The 15,451-nt window shown below is 51.1% G+C and overlaps 1 protein-coding gene across 2 annotated transcripts in view; it reads right to left on the bottom strand.

Moving 5' to 3' along the window:
* The window catches only part of NTNG2 (netrin G2), a 44,837-nt gene that overhangs the window by 5,291 nt on the left and 24,095 nt on the right, over window positions 1-15,451 (bottom strand). Inside the window, exons 4-6 of one of the 2 annotated variants that reach the window (XM_065648527.1) lie at window positions 8,841-9,013; window positions 6,863-6,889; window positions 4,892-5,035 (exon numbers count right to left, since the gene is read on the bottom strand). In XM_065648527.1, the coding sequence (XP_065504599.1) occupies window positions 4,892-5,035; window positions 6,863-6,889; window positions 8,841-9,013 (344 nt within the window). The remainder of the gene's footprint in view (window positions 1-4,891; window positions 5,036-6,862; window positions 6,890-8,840; window positions 9,014-15,451) is intronic. The other variant, XM_065648528.1, reaches the window with a different exon arrangement.

Raw genomic sequence — 15,451 nt, 5'->3', positions numbered from 1 at the left:
TTCAGCCTCAACAGCCAACGTGAAGCCCCCTAGAGTTCCCACCAGGAGCAGCTCACCCGAGGCAGTGCCGCAGGAGACCTGAAGTGAAGAAATGCAGAAGAAGGCATCTATGCTACAAACAACACAGGCCAATCTATTTACAAAGTTATTCTGCTCTACAAACAGACTCTGGTCCCAGGAGATGACGGGATTTCCATGATCTTCTCCGTTCACCCCGGCAGCAAGCTGTGAACAATCTCTTCTACCACTTACCATCCTCATCTTTCATGTACACAACTAAAACCCTGAGGCTCAACCCAGCCTCACCAGATCCCCAGCTCAGGCAAACCCGGAGCTTTCTCCCAGGCGGGAGGAGCAGAGCGATGCATGGAAACCAGAGAAGCGCAACTAGAAACGAAAGCGTTCGCTGAACATCAGGAGCTGGTACTCGCTGACAGGACCCAGCTCGGCCACGTGTCTCCTACCTTCTGCTCCTGGGCCAGCCTTGGCCGTGGGGGATCCCGCCTGCAGCGGGGCAGCTGCTGACAAGCTGGTGTAGTCTTGCAGCGATCAAAGCGGGGAAAAAGCTGCGTTACTGGGTGTGCTGGGGGGAACTGGCCACCAGCGAGGAGCTCTGATGGAGGGTCAGAGCTCGGGGGGACAAAACCGACCCAACCCCGTGCTGCGGAGGTTTCCCCGCCTGCTCGGTGCCAGCTCTGCCGCTGGCACGGGGCAGCTGGTGCCTCCTCGCGATGCGGAGGGCGGGGGGGCCGCGGCGTGATGAGCTGCCCGCTCTCAGCCCCGCTGGACACACGGCATTTTGCTCGTGTGTTTGCATAAGGAGATCAGCGACAGATCTGTGCCCCTGTTGCGATAGGACAAGGGGTGGTGGTTTTAAACTAAAGGAGGCGAGATTCAGGCTAGATAAAAGAAAGAAATTTTTGCCAAGGAGGGCGGTGAGAGCCTGGCCCAGGTTGGCCAGAGAGGTGGTGGATGAACCATCCCTGGAGACACCCCAGGCCAGGCTGGACGGGGCTCTGAGCAACCTGAGCTGGTGACGATGTCCCTGCTCAGGGCAGGGGGGGCACCGGGGGAGCTGGGAAGGGCCCTCCAACCCAAACCATCCTGTGATTCTATGATTATCTCTGCTTTGAAATAATGGAACTAAGAAATAGCACAGGTCTTAGGATGGAGGCACAAAGCCGAATCCCAACATCTAGGTCCTCCTTCAGGCTCTGCTCTTCCCTTGGAAACACCAGTTTAAAGAATTTGCAAGCCACTGCAGAGAAGTTAAACCAGCAAGAAATTTACACATCACTTGTTTGATTTCCCTGCAAACCCTCACCCCTAGTGGCTCCATCCCCCTCCCCGTCTCCTCAATATTGGTAACAATCTTCAGGTTTGCTAGAAAACAAACCAAGGAATAAAATTTTAAAAGCCATATTATTAATTTCAAGCTCCAGTTGGGTAACATAAGGAGGAGGAGGAAAAAAAAAATATCTCTCAATCCTTGCCAAGTTTCAAAGGACAAACCTGAGTAGGAGAGAAATGTGATTTCCCAGCCTCGTCAAGGGGATGATAAACAATGCAGAATAAAAAAGAAAAAAAACCCTATTTTTTTAAATGACAAGCTCTAAGAGAAGGTGATAGACATTGTCCTTTTTAGCTGGAAAGTAGAAACCAATTGATATTAATATGGTATTAAAGAGAATATGAAAAAAGCCCTGTGCAAATTGGCAAGGGTTTAATTAGAGTCACAATAAAAAACAGCCCTGAAGGCATTTTGCTTTTTAGTCATTCACATACACCTCCACTCAGACGCATTTACAGAGCCAGGAAAATTATTAATGCTCACTATCCTGAGAACCTTTCCCTTGTAGCTCTGGGATGTTAATGGACAATTTTACATCTTGGGAGGGGGAGAGACACATTTCACCCCCAGATCCAGTTCATACAAATGGGAAACACTGGGCAGCTCTTATTTTGGGAGCTCCTATCAGTCCCTGCTTGTTTTGGTGGGTTTCTGGGGCAGCAGAATAAACTGAACCAAGAAGTCACACTTCATAGCAAAAAACATTGGGGGAAGCAGCTCTGGAGTAGTGGGGAAGGACACTGAAAAAGTCCTTTTCAAAACATAAACATGGGGTCCCCTTTCTGCAGGACCTACACAAAGTCAGGCAGGGCTCAGGTGGGTTTTGTTTCTCCCAGAGGTGAACTGGTACTGCTGAAACTGCTACAAATCAGGGGGGAAAACGGAAGATGGAAACAGAGGGAAAAAAAAAAAAGTGCTTTTTAAAAATTTTCTTATATTGAATGTGGGAAAAATGTAACAAATGGCAAGCAAGAATTTGACAGGCTTCAGAGGAAGGTTTTGAAATAACAGAACTGCAGAAGGCAAATGAGAATAGCACTTAATTCATCCTCCTTTAGGGTAACTCTGATTTCCTGTCTTTCTACCCATTTTGGCAGCCTCAGCTGCCTTCAGACCACAGACCGTGCCCATAAACTCATCCTTCTCCCCCTCTCGCCGCACGACAGGTGACCGGGCACGAAAGCATCCTACGGACATGACCACAGCCCCACCTTGACCGCGGAAAACACCACGAGCAGCCAAAGGAAGCAGATGTCTAGCAGATCCATGCAACTCAGAGACAACGCAAATCTAATCTGCTCCTCTAGCCTACGTGTGACGCTGCCTTGCTGCTACCCACTAGTGTGCGGAGGCACGAAGGAGAAGGGGAAAAACACATCGGTCTGGCTTTAAATACCTGGTTTTTTCTGTGTCTCTCTCACAGGCTCAGAGGCTGGTCTGATGGTGCTTGCTTGTGGTGGAGAGCAGAAATTCAAAGGGTAGAAGACAGGGTGTAAATTAGAGGGTGAAACAGCACAGGGATGGGACAGGGCACTAACAGGACTTTTTTTTTTTAATGGCTGGCTGGCTGAGCTGTTTTTAAAGCAGGGAGGGCTTTGTAAAATGCTTCTAAAATTCAGAAAGGAGGTTACAACAGAGTATCTCACTGTGGGACTCTGACCCAGCTTGGGGTTATTGTGTCTCCTGCAAATGGGCATCTTCCCAGGAGTTAGAAGGGTCATCTCTTGAACGAGGTGTTTCCCTTGAGGTCCAGGCGGGTCAGGTTCACAGCCCCTTGGGGATGTCGTGGTATTTAAACAAGTACTTTACATTTCGCAGGACCGGAGCAGGAGGAAGGTCTCTGGCCAAAAGCAGATGAGAATTAGACTGTGCCTTGATTCCCTGGTCAAAGGCACACAATGGACCTTTGGCATCAAACCCAGCATGGCGCCCAGGTAAGAGAGCTGCTGCGTGGCCCTGACTACCTGCTGTTTCGGATCATCCCCTCCAGGGACTGTCTCCATCCCCAGCAACACTGTTCTGGGCTGGGACCTGGCTCTGCAGAAACATGGATGGGAGCTGGATGGGGGTGAGGAACTTTGAGCTCAGGCTTGACCCTATCAAGCTAGAGATGTGGCAGTTGGGCTGTGATTTAGTTTTTTGTTTTATCCCTTGCCATCAGCTAATGAAAGCACTATGGAAACATCTTCTCTGCCCAGGAAGCAGGTTTTGGGGAAGGACTAAACCCTGAGGTGCACAATGTCTCCCAGGTCCCTCAGAGCAGTTTGGCAGGAGAGAGCAACCCCACACAGATGCCATCCTGCCCACCCCAGATGTACGACACAAGCGAGGCAGAGCGCTGCAAATCATCCGCATGATAGACACTAAACACACCACCCACACGTACACAGCACTTGCAAAAAAAAAAAAAAAAAATAGACCTAAAATGTTGCTATGGGCGAGCATGGATAAAAAATCAAATGACCCCAAGAGTGTGGTGCAGATGTAGATGTGGTCACCTGTCACGGCTGGGGCAGTGACCATGACCTGAGCTCTGGTGGGGTTGACCCTTCTCCTGCACAGGGACAGCATGGACCTGGGTGAGGAGCACTTCTTACCAAACAAGACACTTGTACTCTTTTGCCCAGGGTCACTCCAGCTCCATGGAAGATGGAGCTAAACCCTCGGCTTCCTGATTAACTACTCAAGCAGGGTACTTCCATGAATATATCTATATTTGCATAAACATGCAATCAAGTTTCCTCATCCCTTTGACTGGCTTCTGGCAGCTCCCCCAGACAGACTGTTACTAACATACTGTGGGTGTAAAACGTCCTCCTGGGAAATATCAGGCCCAGAAAGCATGGCAATGGGAGGAATGCGTGTCTAATTCCCCCATGAGAAGCTTAAAAAAAATGTCCTGCTGTTAAGTTTTATGTGCTCATTTCCAAAAGACAAGTGAAAACGCTGTCTCTGTGTTCATGGTGGGAGGGAAGGAGAAAACCCCAGAAAAAGGACAAAAGTTTTCCTCCACAGGGTGATATTAGAAATTCGGAAAGGGCGTTTCTGGCATGTGTGTGAATTCCAGCCCTGCACGCTCCCAGGCTGCTTGTACAGCGGCTGCCTGGGGAATGTCAGAGTGGCTCTGCCCTGGGAAACTGCCCTTGGAGATGCATCGCATCCTGCATCCCATCATGCGTCCCATCCTGCATTGCCTCCTGCACCGCATCCTTGAGGGGGTGGATGCAGGACTGGGAGAGCCAGCAAGGACAGAATCAGCTTCGCCCTTGACCCAATGTCCCGTCCTTGCTTATAGGGACCGTAACGCTTGTGGTACACATGTCAAAGTTTCCTCGGGCTGAATAGAGAGAACAGCAAACCTGCACTGCCCAGAAGCTGGAGGATGTAAACGAAGTCGGGGTGATTTTTATCCATGTCCCTTTATCATCCTACAGAGCAGATAACTGGCGCCACCAACACCGGAGGAGCCAGGATGGGAAGCAGCCGAAAAGAGGAGCCCAGTGTTGGAGTCCTGGCCCTGGCAGGGAGTGTGGCACCCACCTGGCTGGGTGATGGTGGTGGCAGGTAGGGGGGTGCTGGTGGTGCTGGTGGTGCTGGTGGTGGTTGTGGTGGTGGGTGCTGGTGTGGTGGTCGTTTTTGCAGTGGTGGTTTTGGCGGTGGTAACCCGCTGCGGTCGCTCATACGCTGGCAAGCAAAGAGAAGAGGCAGGAGGCGCTTACTGGGGGGGAACGGAGGGTTTCCCTGCCAGCCCGGGAGGCTGCTGGGGCTGAACTGGTGACCCATTTCCCAGCGCGGTTAGAACTGGGGCACCGTGGGGATTAAGGCGATGGCAGCGCGGTGATGCCGGCCACAGCGAGCGCCTGTGTGCATGCAGGGGCCTGCGGCTGTATCAGCTTACGCTGTTGGTGCAGATATTGGCTTAAATACTTACAGCTCTACCGTAAACTAATTGCCAATTAAGCTGAAAAGGGGAAATGAAAGCACTTCTGGGCAGAGATGGGGTGAAGAGCAGGTGGGGGTGCAGAGGAGCCCCCCACCCGCACTGGGGTCCCTTCTGCCACCCCACAGGCAGCAAAATACCCGGCACCATGAAAACCAACCCCTACCGTTGGCATGTATTAATTTCCACCGGCATCCTTTGTTCAAGGCAAATTAATTAATGGCACCAGCCCTGCGGAGCTGAGCAGGAGCAACCCCGGGTGCGGCGCTCGCCACAACAGCCCCAACTAAAATAACACCCGGAACACAAATTCCTACTTAACTTACACCTGCTGCCCTCCTGTCCTTGTTTGTCCCACTGCTTCATGCAGATTATCGTGCTTAATTTCATAATAGCCCTGAGCTAGTTTAAATACTTAATTTAGGTCACTTCTAGTCTCCCATGCAGGCTAAATAATCTCTCCTTAACAGGCCTTGGACACAAATCCCTCCTGTCCACCTCGTGCGCATCGCTCTCAGCACCCCCCCAGCTTCTCCCTAGCAGAAAAACGTGATGGGAAACATTTTCCAGTAAAACAAAGGTAGCACTGAGGATGCCAAACTCTGTTAAGGCGGGGGGAAGAGTTATAAAAATGGTTTTAACTAGAAAAGTGATTAATATTTTTCACTATTAAAATATTTAATTTTTAAAATCCTAATTACTTAAGGGAGACTCCTATTTTTTATTTGAAATTTTTAAGCATTTAAATTTAACTGCTTCAAAATCTAAATATGGTTCATTTACCCAGAAAAACCATCCTCCACTTTTCAATTAGGCGGATTTTTCTTAATTGCATTTGCATTTCTCTGAAACTATTTCTCCTCCAATTCTTTCCACCTGCCTGCAAAGCAAAGAATTCATTATTCATTCAGCTCTCTGATTTGTTTCTTTTGGAGGGTAATTCCAAGCCACAAAATTCAAACCCAGGCTTCTGCCTACCCAAAACTCAAGGCTCTTTGATATCAAACTACCTCCAGCTTTGTTAAATAAGGAGCCCTATCCTACCAGCAATCTTTCAATAGAAATCCCCGCTGAGCTCGACTGTCTTCTCTGCCGAGACTTCATAGACATATGTTCATATACATACACGTGCACATACAGATGTACACACATTTTGTATATGTTTTTTTTATCGATAGCCCAAGGTGACCCAGACTGGATTCCATGCCAAATAATTCAAACCCAGCTCCTTTTCAGAGCAGAAGTCTGCAATACTAGGGGGGAAAAGTTCACAGCCAGCACTGCTGGTTTTGAAGAGTCTTTTTTTAAAGTTCCTTTCCGGCTGCCATTCTAACGAACCTCATGGGGGGAAACCATGCCAGAAGGATGAGGCAAAATGAGGCTACTGAAGTCAAAGGAAGAAAATATAAGACTCTTTGACAGGACAGAAAATGAGGCACAATTAGGGAAGACTTATTGCCTGGAAAATGATAATGGACAGAAAATAACAATATTTTTTTTTCCTAGTGACATCTGCAAGGGCCGTGCACCGCGGTGTTTAATGCCAGCATTTTGGTTATGTTTTTACTTACTGCCAAAGGCTGAGCCTGCAGCTGCACCTGAAAAAACAAGAAGAAGCCTGGTCACTGGGAGCAGGATGCCATCGGCTCCGATACCAGCAGAAAACGAAACAGAGACACGATGTGGGACCGAACCGCAATTAATTAGCAGGGGTCTCACTCATAGGCATATCAGTTTGCTGCAACAGCTTAAAAGCTGCTTTTGTCAAACCACGGAGGCAATCAGACAGGGCATCTCAAGGTCGTGGCATCTTGAGCTTTTCACCTGAGGAATAAAAACCTGCGTGGTCCTTGCTGATGGGTTTTTTTTGTTAACCCTTTCCTTGACCTACCATCAAAGCCCAGCAAAGGACCAACATATCTGCTAAGGTTCATTCTGCTAAATACAAACTGTGGGGTCTGAAACTGCTTGTTGCACTGAGTTGAACACCCTTCCCACCGCAGCACCCACTCAACAGAACACCGCAAAGCCACTGGCTTCAACCCACCAGTCCAAGACCATCCAAGGACCAGCTCTGGGCTTTCAGCACCCGGGAGAATAATGGCCACGGTTCCTCCCTACTGTCACAAGCAGATGGATCATGGAAAGTCTCAGCTTTGCACGAGTGTAGAGCACAGGAACAGTGATGGAAGAGGTAGGACCACCAAGAGGAAAGGGCTTCAGAGAACTGCCTCTGTTGGGGAGGATGAGGATATCGATAGAGGGAGGAGGAAGCAACACAGAGTTGAGGTCAGGCACAGAGAAGACTGAATGACAGACGGGAAGAGAGATGAATGGGAGAAGAAAGAGCAAAGGAAAAGAGAAATAGGAAGATACACAAGGAACGGAGGGGAGGGAAAGAGAGAGAACAGCATGTCTGTGCCTGTCAACACCAGAAACTCTCCCAGGCTCCTTTGAAGCAATGCAGCCGCTTGGTGGGAGCTGACAAGCTCGTTCCCTTTCAAAGAACCTGCTCGTCTACCAGCCCTGGCACACACAAAACATTCCCGTCACGGCCTTCGGAGCCTGAATTTCAGCTTTGATCATCTTAAAGCATATAAATCTTTCAAAAAATTTGGAGGGGAGGGAGGGAAGTGATTCTCTTTGGTACTGCTCAAAGCTGTTGCTTGAAAGGCTGGAGTGGCCACTATGGCCCTGTGACTTTTAAGCAAGTCTGGTGATGTGGACTGGACAGAAACCCGGGAGAAACTGGCCCATCTGTGATGCTTCCTGCCCCAATTCCCCTGCTCAAACGGCGGTGGGTATGCTGCGTCCTTCATCTCATCTGCGCGCCTTTGCTCTGTCAGTGCCTTGCTCCAGCAGGCGACGGGATGAGACTGGAGCTGCACAGAGGGATTGCAGCTCGCGGTGCTCGCCCGATATGCCAACATACACAGAGCGGGATCTAGAAAGCAATCCAGAAAGCAACCTGTGCTCCCGCAGCTGAGCAGTGCCAGCATGGAGCCCACGGACTACTTGACAGCCAGTGCTGTACTGCGGCTAAATAATGTCTTCTTCAAAAGACAGTAATTTGAATATCTACAAAGCTATGGACCTACATCAAGGTCATCCTTCCTATTCTTGACCATCATTTGGACTCATCACTCCCCTACCAGTAGCCAACAAATCACCTCTGCATCCACCCAGACCCTCTCTCATTTCTCTGTGTACCAAGACACAGGTAAATGAGGTACAATGAGGGTGGTGAAACACTGGCCCAGGTTGTCCAGAGAAGTGGTGGATGCCCCATCCCTGGAAACAGTCAAGACCAGGCCGGATGGGGCTCCGAGCAACCTGGGTGAAGATGTCCCTGCTCATGGACTAGATGAGCTTTAAAGGCCCCTTCCAACCCAAACTATTCTATGAAATAGCTGCTTCTCTTTCAAAAGCTGAGCATCCTGCCCTGATTTGAGATAGAGAAGGACAAGATGAGACTCTGCTCCCATCTGTGGGTGTTATGCAGCCCCAGCCGGGTGTGTGGCCCGGGCTGGCTCGCTGCGTGTTACTTACATGCGTTGGGGGACCCGTTGGGGAGAGGCAGGTAGGATCCTGCTCGCCAAGACCTGGAGCGAAAGTTCTTCTTGCACTTGCCGCAGTCCTGCCCCGTGGTGTTGTGCTCGCACTCGCACTGCAGGCTGCCCTCCTTGAAGGTGCACAGGTTAGCATGGAGGTTGCATTTACACCTGGAAGAAGAAGACAGGAGAAGAGCTGTCAGGTGTTACTGGTACTCCTCCTTGCTCCTGCCTTAGTGCCATCCATGTGTAGGAAAATTTGGATGTGAAGCTGGGCCGGTTACCCCTTTCCTGTTCCTTCTGCAGGGCTTTTTCACTGAATTCAGCTGTATTCCCAGGTATGTGGCACTGGGGTTACAATGTCCACTTCCAGTTTCTATTCCAAGATGAGAGATACTTTACTCCCACCATCCGACTGCAGTAGCATGGCCCATTTAAGGGTAAGTCAATGTCTCCAGCTGAGACCCCAGGAAGGAGTAACAGCAGCGAGGACAGCCTGGGGTTTTTGATGGAGGACACGGCTATGCTGGTGGGACTCAGCCCCTTGACCCCTGTGCTGTCTGCGAAAGTCAAAAGTGTTTTCTCCCATGGTATGAAGTTGCACAACACAAACCCTTTTCCCTACATGCAGCACAGCCCCAGCCTGCTGTGACCAAAATAACACAGCAAACAAGTCACCATCAGAATCTGCCTTTTAGTCCCTGCCTCATCAGAGAAGGCAACAACAAAAAACACTGCTCAGCAATTTGCAAACATTAACAAACTTTTAATGAGCTGTAGTGCAGTATGCAGGGAATAATTATCTCCGTGCACAATAATTCCTGTTGCTCAGACTCCGGAGGTGACTTGCGCAGAGCACAGAGCCTGAGCCCATAACTCACCTGCAGCTCTAGTGATGCCTGGGCCCAAGCTCAGGCCACCAGACAGAGACTTTGGGGACCAAAACCTCTCGTTTAATTCCAGACAGTGGACCCCTAGCACAGCTCACTGTTTTTTCCCTGCTTCTTGCAATAATTTACACCCTCCAAAGCAGAACCATTAGCAAACAGTAATGCTGTGCCTTATGTGAACAGGTAGAGAAGTCAGTGCTTTGTTTTACAGGGCTAATTGCACAAGAGATGCAAAGAAAACAGAGGAACTGTGGCCTGATGCTTCTCGTACTCTGTCTGTGCTGAGATAAACAGCCTGGATGAGGTTGGGAGCATCTCCCCGTCTCTCTCAGCGCCCCCAGAGATGCTCCCCAGCCGCCCGCCTGACCCGGTGAGCCTTCCTCTGCCGTGCTCCTCCTCACGCACAGATAAGCCGACCTCATGTATGATTTTTTTTTTTCCTCCCCCACCCCTCCCTGTCCTTAATTCTAGCAAACCCTGCTCAGAAGCTAAGCATAAGCTGGATGAACTGTCTCTCTCCCTGTCTTACAACCCTGCCCTCTCTCTGACGAAGCAGAGGAGGGAATATTGCAGTCTCTAAAAGGGAGGAAGGCAAAAAACGTGGTCTGTGGAGCAGACACAGACACACTCAGCATGCTTTCCTTGAATCTGTGTGTAAGCGAGAGCTGGAGATGCCACGTCATGGCTGAAAGCACTAACAGCCTCCAAGCATTGGTGCTCTGGGAGCAAGCTGTGAATCCAAGTGTCCATGGCAAGGAAGCGGCTTTGCCCGGTACCTACACATGACGGATGTTGTATTTCAGCTGCTCTGTGTTCCCTTTGCCTCTGTTGAGGAAGGATTTTGCATCCCAGCCCTTTGGCAGAGGCGATGCCCAGCCCCGGGGTGCTGCGGAGCCTGACTGAATTCGTCAGCGTCCAGCCAGCACAGCCTCCTTCTCTCACTTCAGACGGGAGGAAAGCAGGCAAGATAGCAGGTTAAAGCAGGTCAAAGCCTCACCGCTGCTGCTCTGGGTATGGCTGAATCAGAGCAACAGCTTCTGGGAGATGCAGCTCTCCTACTGCTGGCAGGAGTGAGGGGACAGGAGCCAGCCTGAGGGTGCAGCCTTGCAATCCAGCTGAGGTGGAGTTTAGGAGCCCCAGGGGAGGGGGTACAGGCAGTGCCTGGCATCCCCCTTTTCTCTGCAGTCTGGGTTGACGCGCAAGGTAGCACTTGGCTCCTGTCCTTAGCCCTGCTAGTCTTGCAGTGAGGACATCAGCCCTGGGTGACCACCGCCTGGTCCCCGCGGTGGCCTGGGGCAGCCTCCATCACCTCCCTCCGCCTGTAGCACATCCTTGCTCCTGGCATCCCCTGCCGAGGGCCAAGGAGCCATTTTGGGGTGCTGCAGCTGTACAGGAGGGTGAAACCCGCTCGCTGTTCATTTGGCTTCAGCTATAAAACCTCCGCCAAGCAGTGGGACCTCAGCCTCCTCGCCACCCGGAGAGCAAGACACAGACGCGTGCAGGAGGCGGTCAGATGCGCCTGCTCGTACGCACGAGCCACTCACTTGCTGCCGAGGAGGGCTGGGAGCCAAGCACCGGCTCTGGGGACAGTCCCCAGCTGCCTCCTGCCCCTGCAAAGGCACCTGTGGGGTGGGGTGGGTGCTCATGGACGTCCCCCATGCATGTAGGGGTGATGGGGCACTGCTCTTCCCAGAGAAGACCCTCGCTTCCTACTTGGTGTAAACAAAGAAAATTAAATAAAGGGAAAGCAGAGGCATCTGGTCACACTGCCTGTGCCCAGGTCACTTATATTTCTTGCTGTTTGGCCCTTTGCCACTGTGCAAAATTTTTGTTATCCAAAGGATCAATTTTACCAGGGGATTGCTTTCTGAAGTCGACCTTTGAGGATCATCAATCTAGGCAGGGAACTGTAACCCCAGCAAGCTGACCCTGCAGCACAGCACTTTGCAGCCCAATCAATCAGGCTGCATTATTTAGTAGCCAACAGCTGAGTGCCTCAGCCAGCCCTGATTGCCAACCCTATTTTGTGCGAAGGTTTTTGCATCCGGGTATCCCTGCTGCTTGTGTTCGGTGGCTTAGCTTTAACCCCCTCTTCAGGTTTCTCTGCCTTCTCCTCCTCTGAGCCTGCAGCCCAAGGACGTGCACTCACCAATGGTCTGTGCACAAAGTCTTTCCCCAGCCAAGATCCAGCTGGTGGAGACTGAAGTAAATGACATCAGCCTGGTCCCCTGGGTGGGAGCTGCTCGTCCTGCCTGCTGCCCATCAGCTCCCTTGGGCAGCCAGCCATCGCAGGAAAGAGAGGATGAAGGGGAAGGTTAGGGGCTACTTAGCAATGAGGTTTAAATAGCAGCAGTAGGGCAGACACCCGCGCTGTGTCCTGCAGACGGCAGCGATGACCCCGCTCCAGTCCCAGGGCGGCTCCAGCAAAGTGCTGGTTGCAATATGGTCTCTTTGGCTCCAGGGGTGACCTCAAGAGCTGGGAATGTTCCTTCTCTCCAGCCCTGGGACTCAGCAAAAGTGGGTGGAGTAACATGTGGCCAAGACATTGCGGTTTGCACAATACGAGTTTGTTTCAGTGCAGATTGTTCAGCTTCCCTCGGAGTGGTGCAATGTGGGCTGACGCTGCCAATGCCTCCACCAGGGAACAGCACGAAGCTTGGAGCGCCAAGGAAAGTTTATAGGAAAGTGCCTTTTTTTTTTTTTTTTTTTTTTTTTTTTTACTGCCATAGAGAACAGTTTGCTGTCCCAGTGTTTCTCCAAGTCAGCATCCTGGAGGTCACAGCAGTGAGCGGTGGGAAAGGCATCCAGTGCCAAGCCCATGTGTGAGGGAAGGAGACGTCTGTGCACAGGCCTTGAAAGGGGGTGCAGGGGGGGTGAGTACCCCAAACCTGCAGGAGCTGCGCTGGGAGTGGGAGAGCAGCCCCTGTCCCTGAGCTTTCGTTAATAATGACTTTTGAAATAATTTTAAGAAGCCAGCCCAGCCCTTTGCTTTCCTTCCGAGGATCTTTATGTGTTTTACAGCCTCTTTGCGGTCTCTATTCCCACTTGCAGGCAGGAAAATAAAGGCAGATAAAGACAAAGAGCATCTCTTCACTCTCTTCCTCCCCATGGGGCTGAGCCAGACAGACTTTAGGGTGCTGGTTCCCAGTGCCTGGACCTGATGCCGTGACCCCACTGATGTGGGGGGAGGAACCACTCACGGGCGCAGACTCAGAGCTGCTCCATCCCCCTACACCTCTCACCATGGCCCAGTCCTGCCTTGCCCCGAGCTCCTTAAAAAAGAGCCTGGGTGAGGACATGGGGCACCAGAAGCCCATTACAGCAGGTCACCACCTCCTTTCCACGTCTCCTTTCACTCCAGCCTGTGCTGCCATCTCCACCCCATGCTCGTCGTGAGGATGCTGCTGCACGGCCCCAGGGATGCTGCGGAGACCTGGTCCCCTCCTGCTGGCTCCTGGGCCACCGGGCTCCTGCTTTTCCTCCCCATCAGCGACCTGCCAGCAGTGCCCCCTGCTCCCTTCCCGCTGGCCCAAGCTGGCGATGGGGAGAGGCAGCGTGGAGCTGCTAATGACTGCCAGCCAAAGGCAGGCTTGTGATAGCTTTCCCCTGAATTGTTTGCTCTCACTGTAATTGATGAGCCTTTAATGAGTCTCGTGGGACGATGTGTTTGAAGGGAGCTCTTTCCTCTCCATCCCTAAGGAAAACGATGTTTCAACTGATCTCAGCTCTCGGGGAAACATGAATAACTCTTCTCCATCTCTCTATTGTCAGCCCCAGCCGCTGCTCGCAGCACGTTCCAGCAGCTGCCTGGCCGTGACTTCCCCACTTTTTACCTGCTCCTTTGCAACTGTTTTGGCAGCTCAGCAAAAGCAGGGAGCTAATCTTTTGGGCAAAGCATAACAGGCGCTGAGCTTGGATTGTTTCTGGCCCATCTGCGCATGTGGAAGCAGGTAAAAATAGCTTCTAATGGCTGGGCCATGGAAGAAGCATCGTCCCTTTGTGGAGAGCAGTTATATGAGGATTTGCCTTGCTGGGAGATTGTTCTGGCTGAGGTTTGTTATCACCAGTGGCTGGAGCAGGGCTGGAAGAGCTGAAGAAGGGGGTCGCAGCTCGTTCATCCCAGGAGCAGGGTTGGGAGCACAACTGGGCCTGCGGTCCAGGGGTTGAAGCGGGAGGAAAAGCCATTTTAATGTCTTGTTTCTTCCACTCAAACCAGGAAGACAGGCTTCTGGGTTTCCCTGCTTTTTGCAGAGCCAAAAAAATGAAAAAAACCCGACCCTGGGTGAGGTCAGAGGGACATGTTGTGAGTGGTTTTTTTTTTTCCTTGCGGGTTTTCGCTTTTGGTTGTGTGGTAGGGATGGATGAGTCCTCCCGGCGGGTACGAACCCTCCTCGCTGCCCTTTGAAATGATTTGAGGTTTGGGTTACAAAGAGGAGACAATTTAAAAGATGCCAAAGTGGAGGGCACGCTAGCTGGCTGTTCCCATCTGAGAGGCTATTTATTTTAAATAAGTTGACACTCACCAGCTGTCAAGTTCCTGCTGACTGGTGGAACATTATTTACATTCCAAGCTGTCTTAAAAAGCAAACACGAAACCAAACTTCCCCATTAGGGGGTCGGACAACAGAAGGGAGGAAGGGTGAAGAGGACATAACACGGATGCGTGAACATAAATATTTGCAGAGTAATGTGTATAAATGCTCTTGGTCTTTCTCCTGGAATGCAATAATGCCTGCAATTGAGTTCATTGGCCAAATTGAATTTGGGCTTCTGTAGAAGTCTCTTTATATTAAGTGCTTTAACATACATCACCTTCTCAGTCTATCGATGAAATTCTATTATCTGCTCAGGGCCGGACAGAACTCAGCAACAAAATCAGAGGGGAAATAAAACCCTTCACAAACTGAAGCCAGAAGCAGGTAATAGGACCTTGGGCATCCGTCTCCAGCTATTGACAAAGTGTCACGAGTATCTGGGGGAAGGAGGAGCTCTCTGGGTTTCTCGCTAACTCCTTCACTCCTGCTCAGCAAGTTCCCCTCCATCTTGCTACAGTGGGAGTGAAAACCTCTACGAGACTCAAGGAAAGCCAAGCAAACAGTTGCTGCGCATTAACTTAATTTAACTCTATGACCAAGAGCATGATTTTGCTTGAACTCAAGCTAATTCCAGCCTGGAGGAAAGCCAGGGAAATTCAGATCATCCAGCTCTTGATGGCTGCCTGGCCCGGAGGTGAGGACGGGCCGAGGAACGCGGTGCACCGATGGCACAGACTTGGCCGTCCTTGACACGAGGATGCTCTTACCTCCTGGGACCGAATCCTGGCTGCCAGGAGCTGCGGGGAAGGAGCGGGGCCAGGCGCAGGCAGCACTCGCCCTGGTTTTCATGGTCTTCCCAAAGCTGCTGTGTGCAGGCCGAAGCTGGCCGAGGGCTGGAGAGACATTGGGTTCATTCTTGGGGGATGCTTGGGTGAGCCCGTGACTATTTTGGGTGTGATGCTCTGGCACGGGGGCTGTGCTTGCACGGATCATTTACCCCAGGTCCTACCCTGCTCCTGAGGGAAAGACACTCAATGGGGGCACTGGTCAGCACATAAAATCTAAGACCCTCAACAAGAGACTATACCATGGACCAAACCTGCTTCTTTCCTCCCTTTTACAGACAGCTTTGGTGGAAAAGTCAAGATCAGCTGGAGGCTCTCCAACAACTTCATCAGCAGAGC

Source organism: Caloenas nicobarica, chromosome 19 (genome assembly GCF_036013445.1).
Source record: "Caloenas nicobarica isolate bCalNic1 chromosome 19, bCalNic1.hap1, whole genome shotgun sequence".
Classification (NCBI taxonomy): domain Eukaryota; kingdom Metazoa; phylum Chordata; class Aves; order Columbiformes; family Columbidae; genus Caloenas; species Caloenas nicobarica.
The sequence above is the reverse complement of the archived record's forward strand: the minus strand, read 5'-3'. Positions and strand labels throughout refer to the sequence as shown.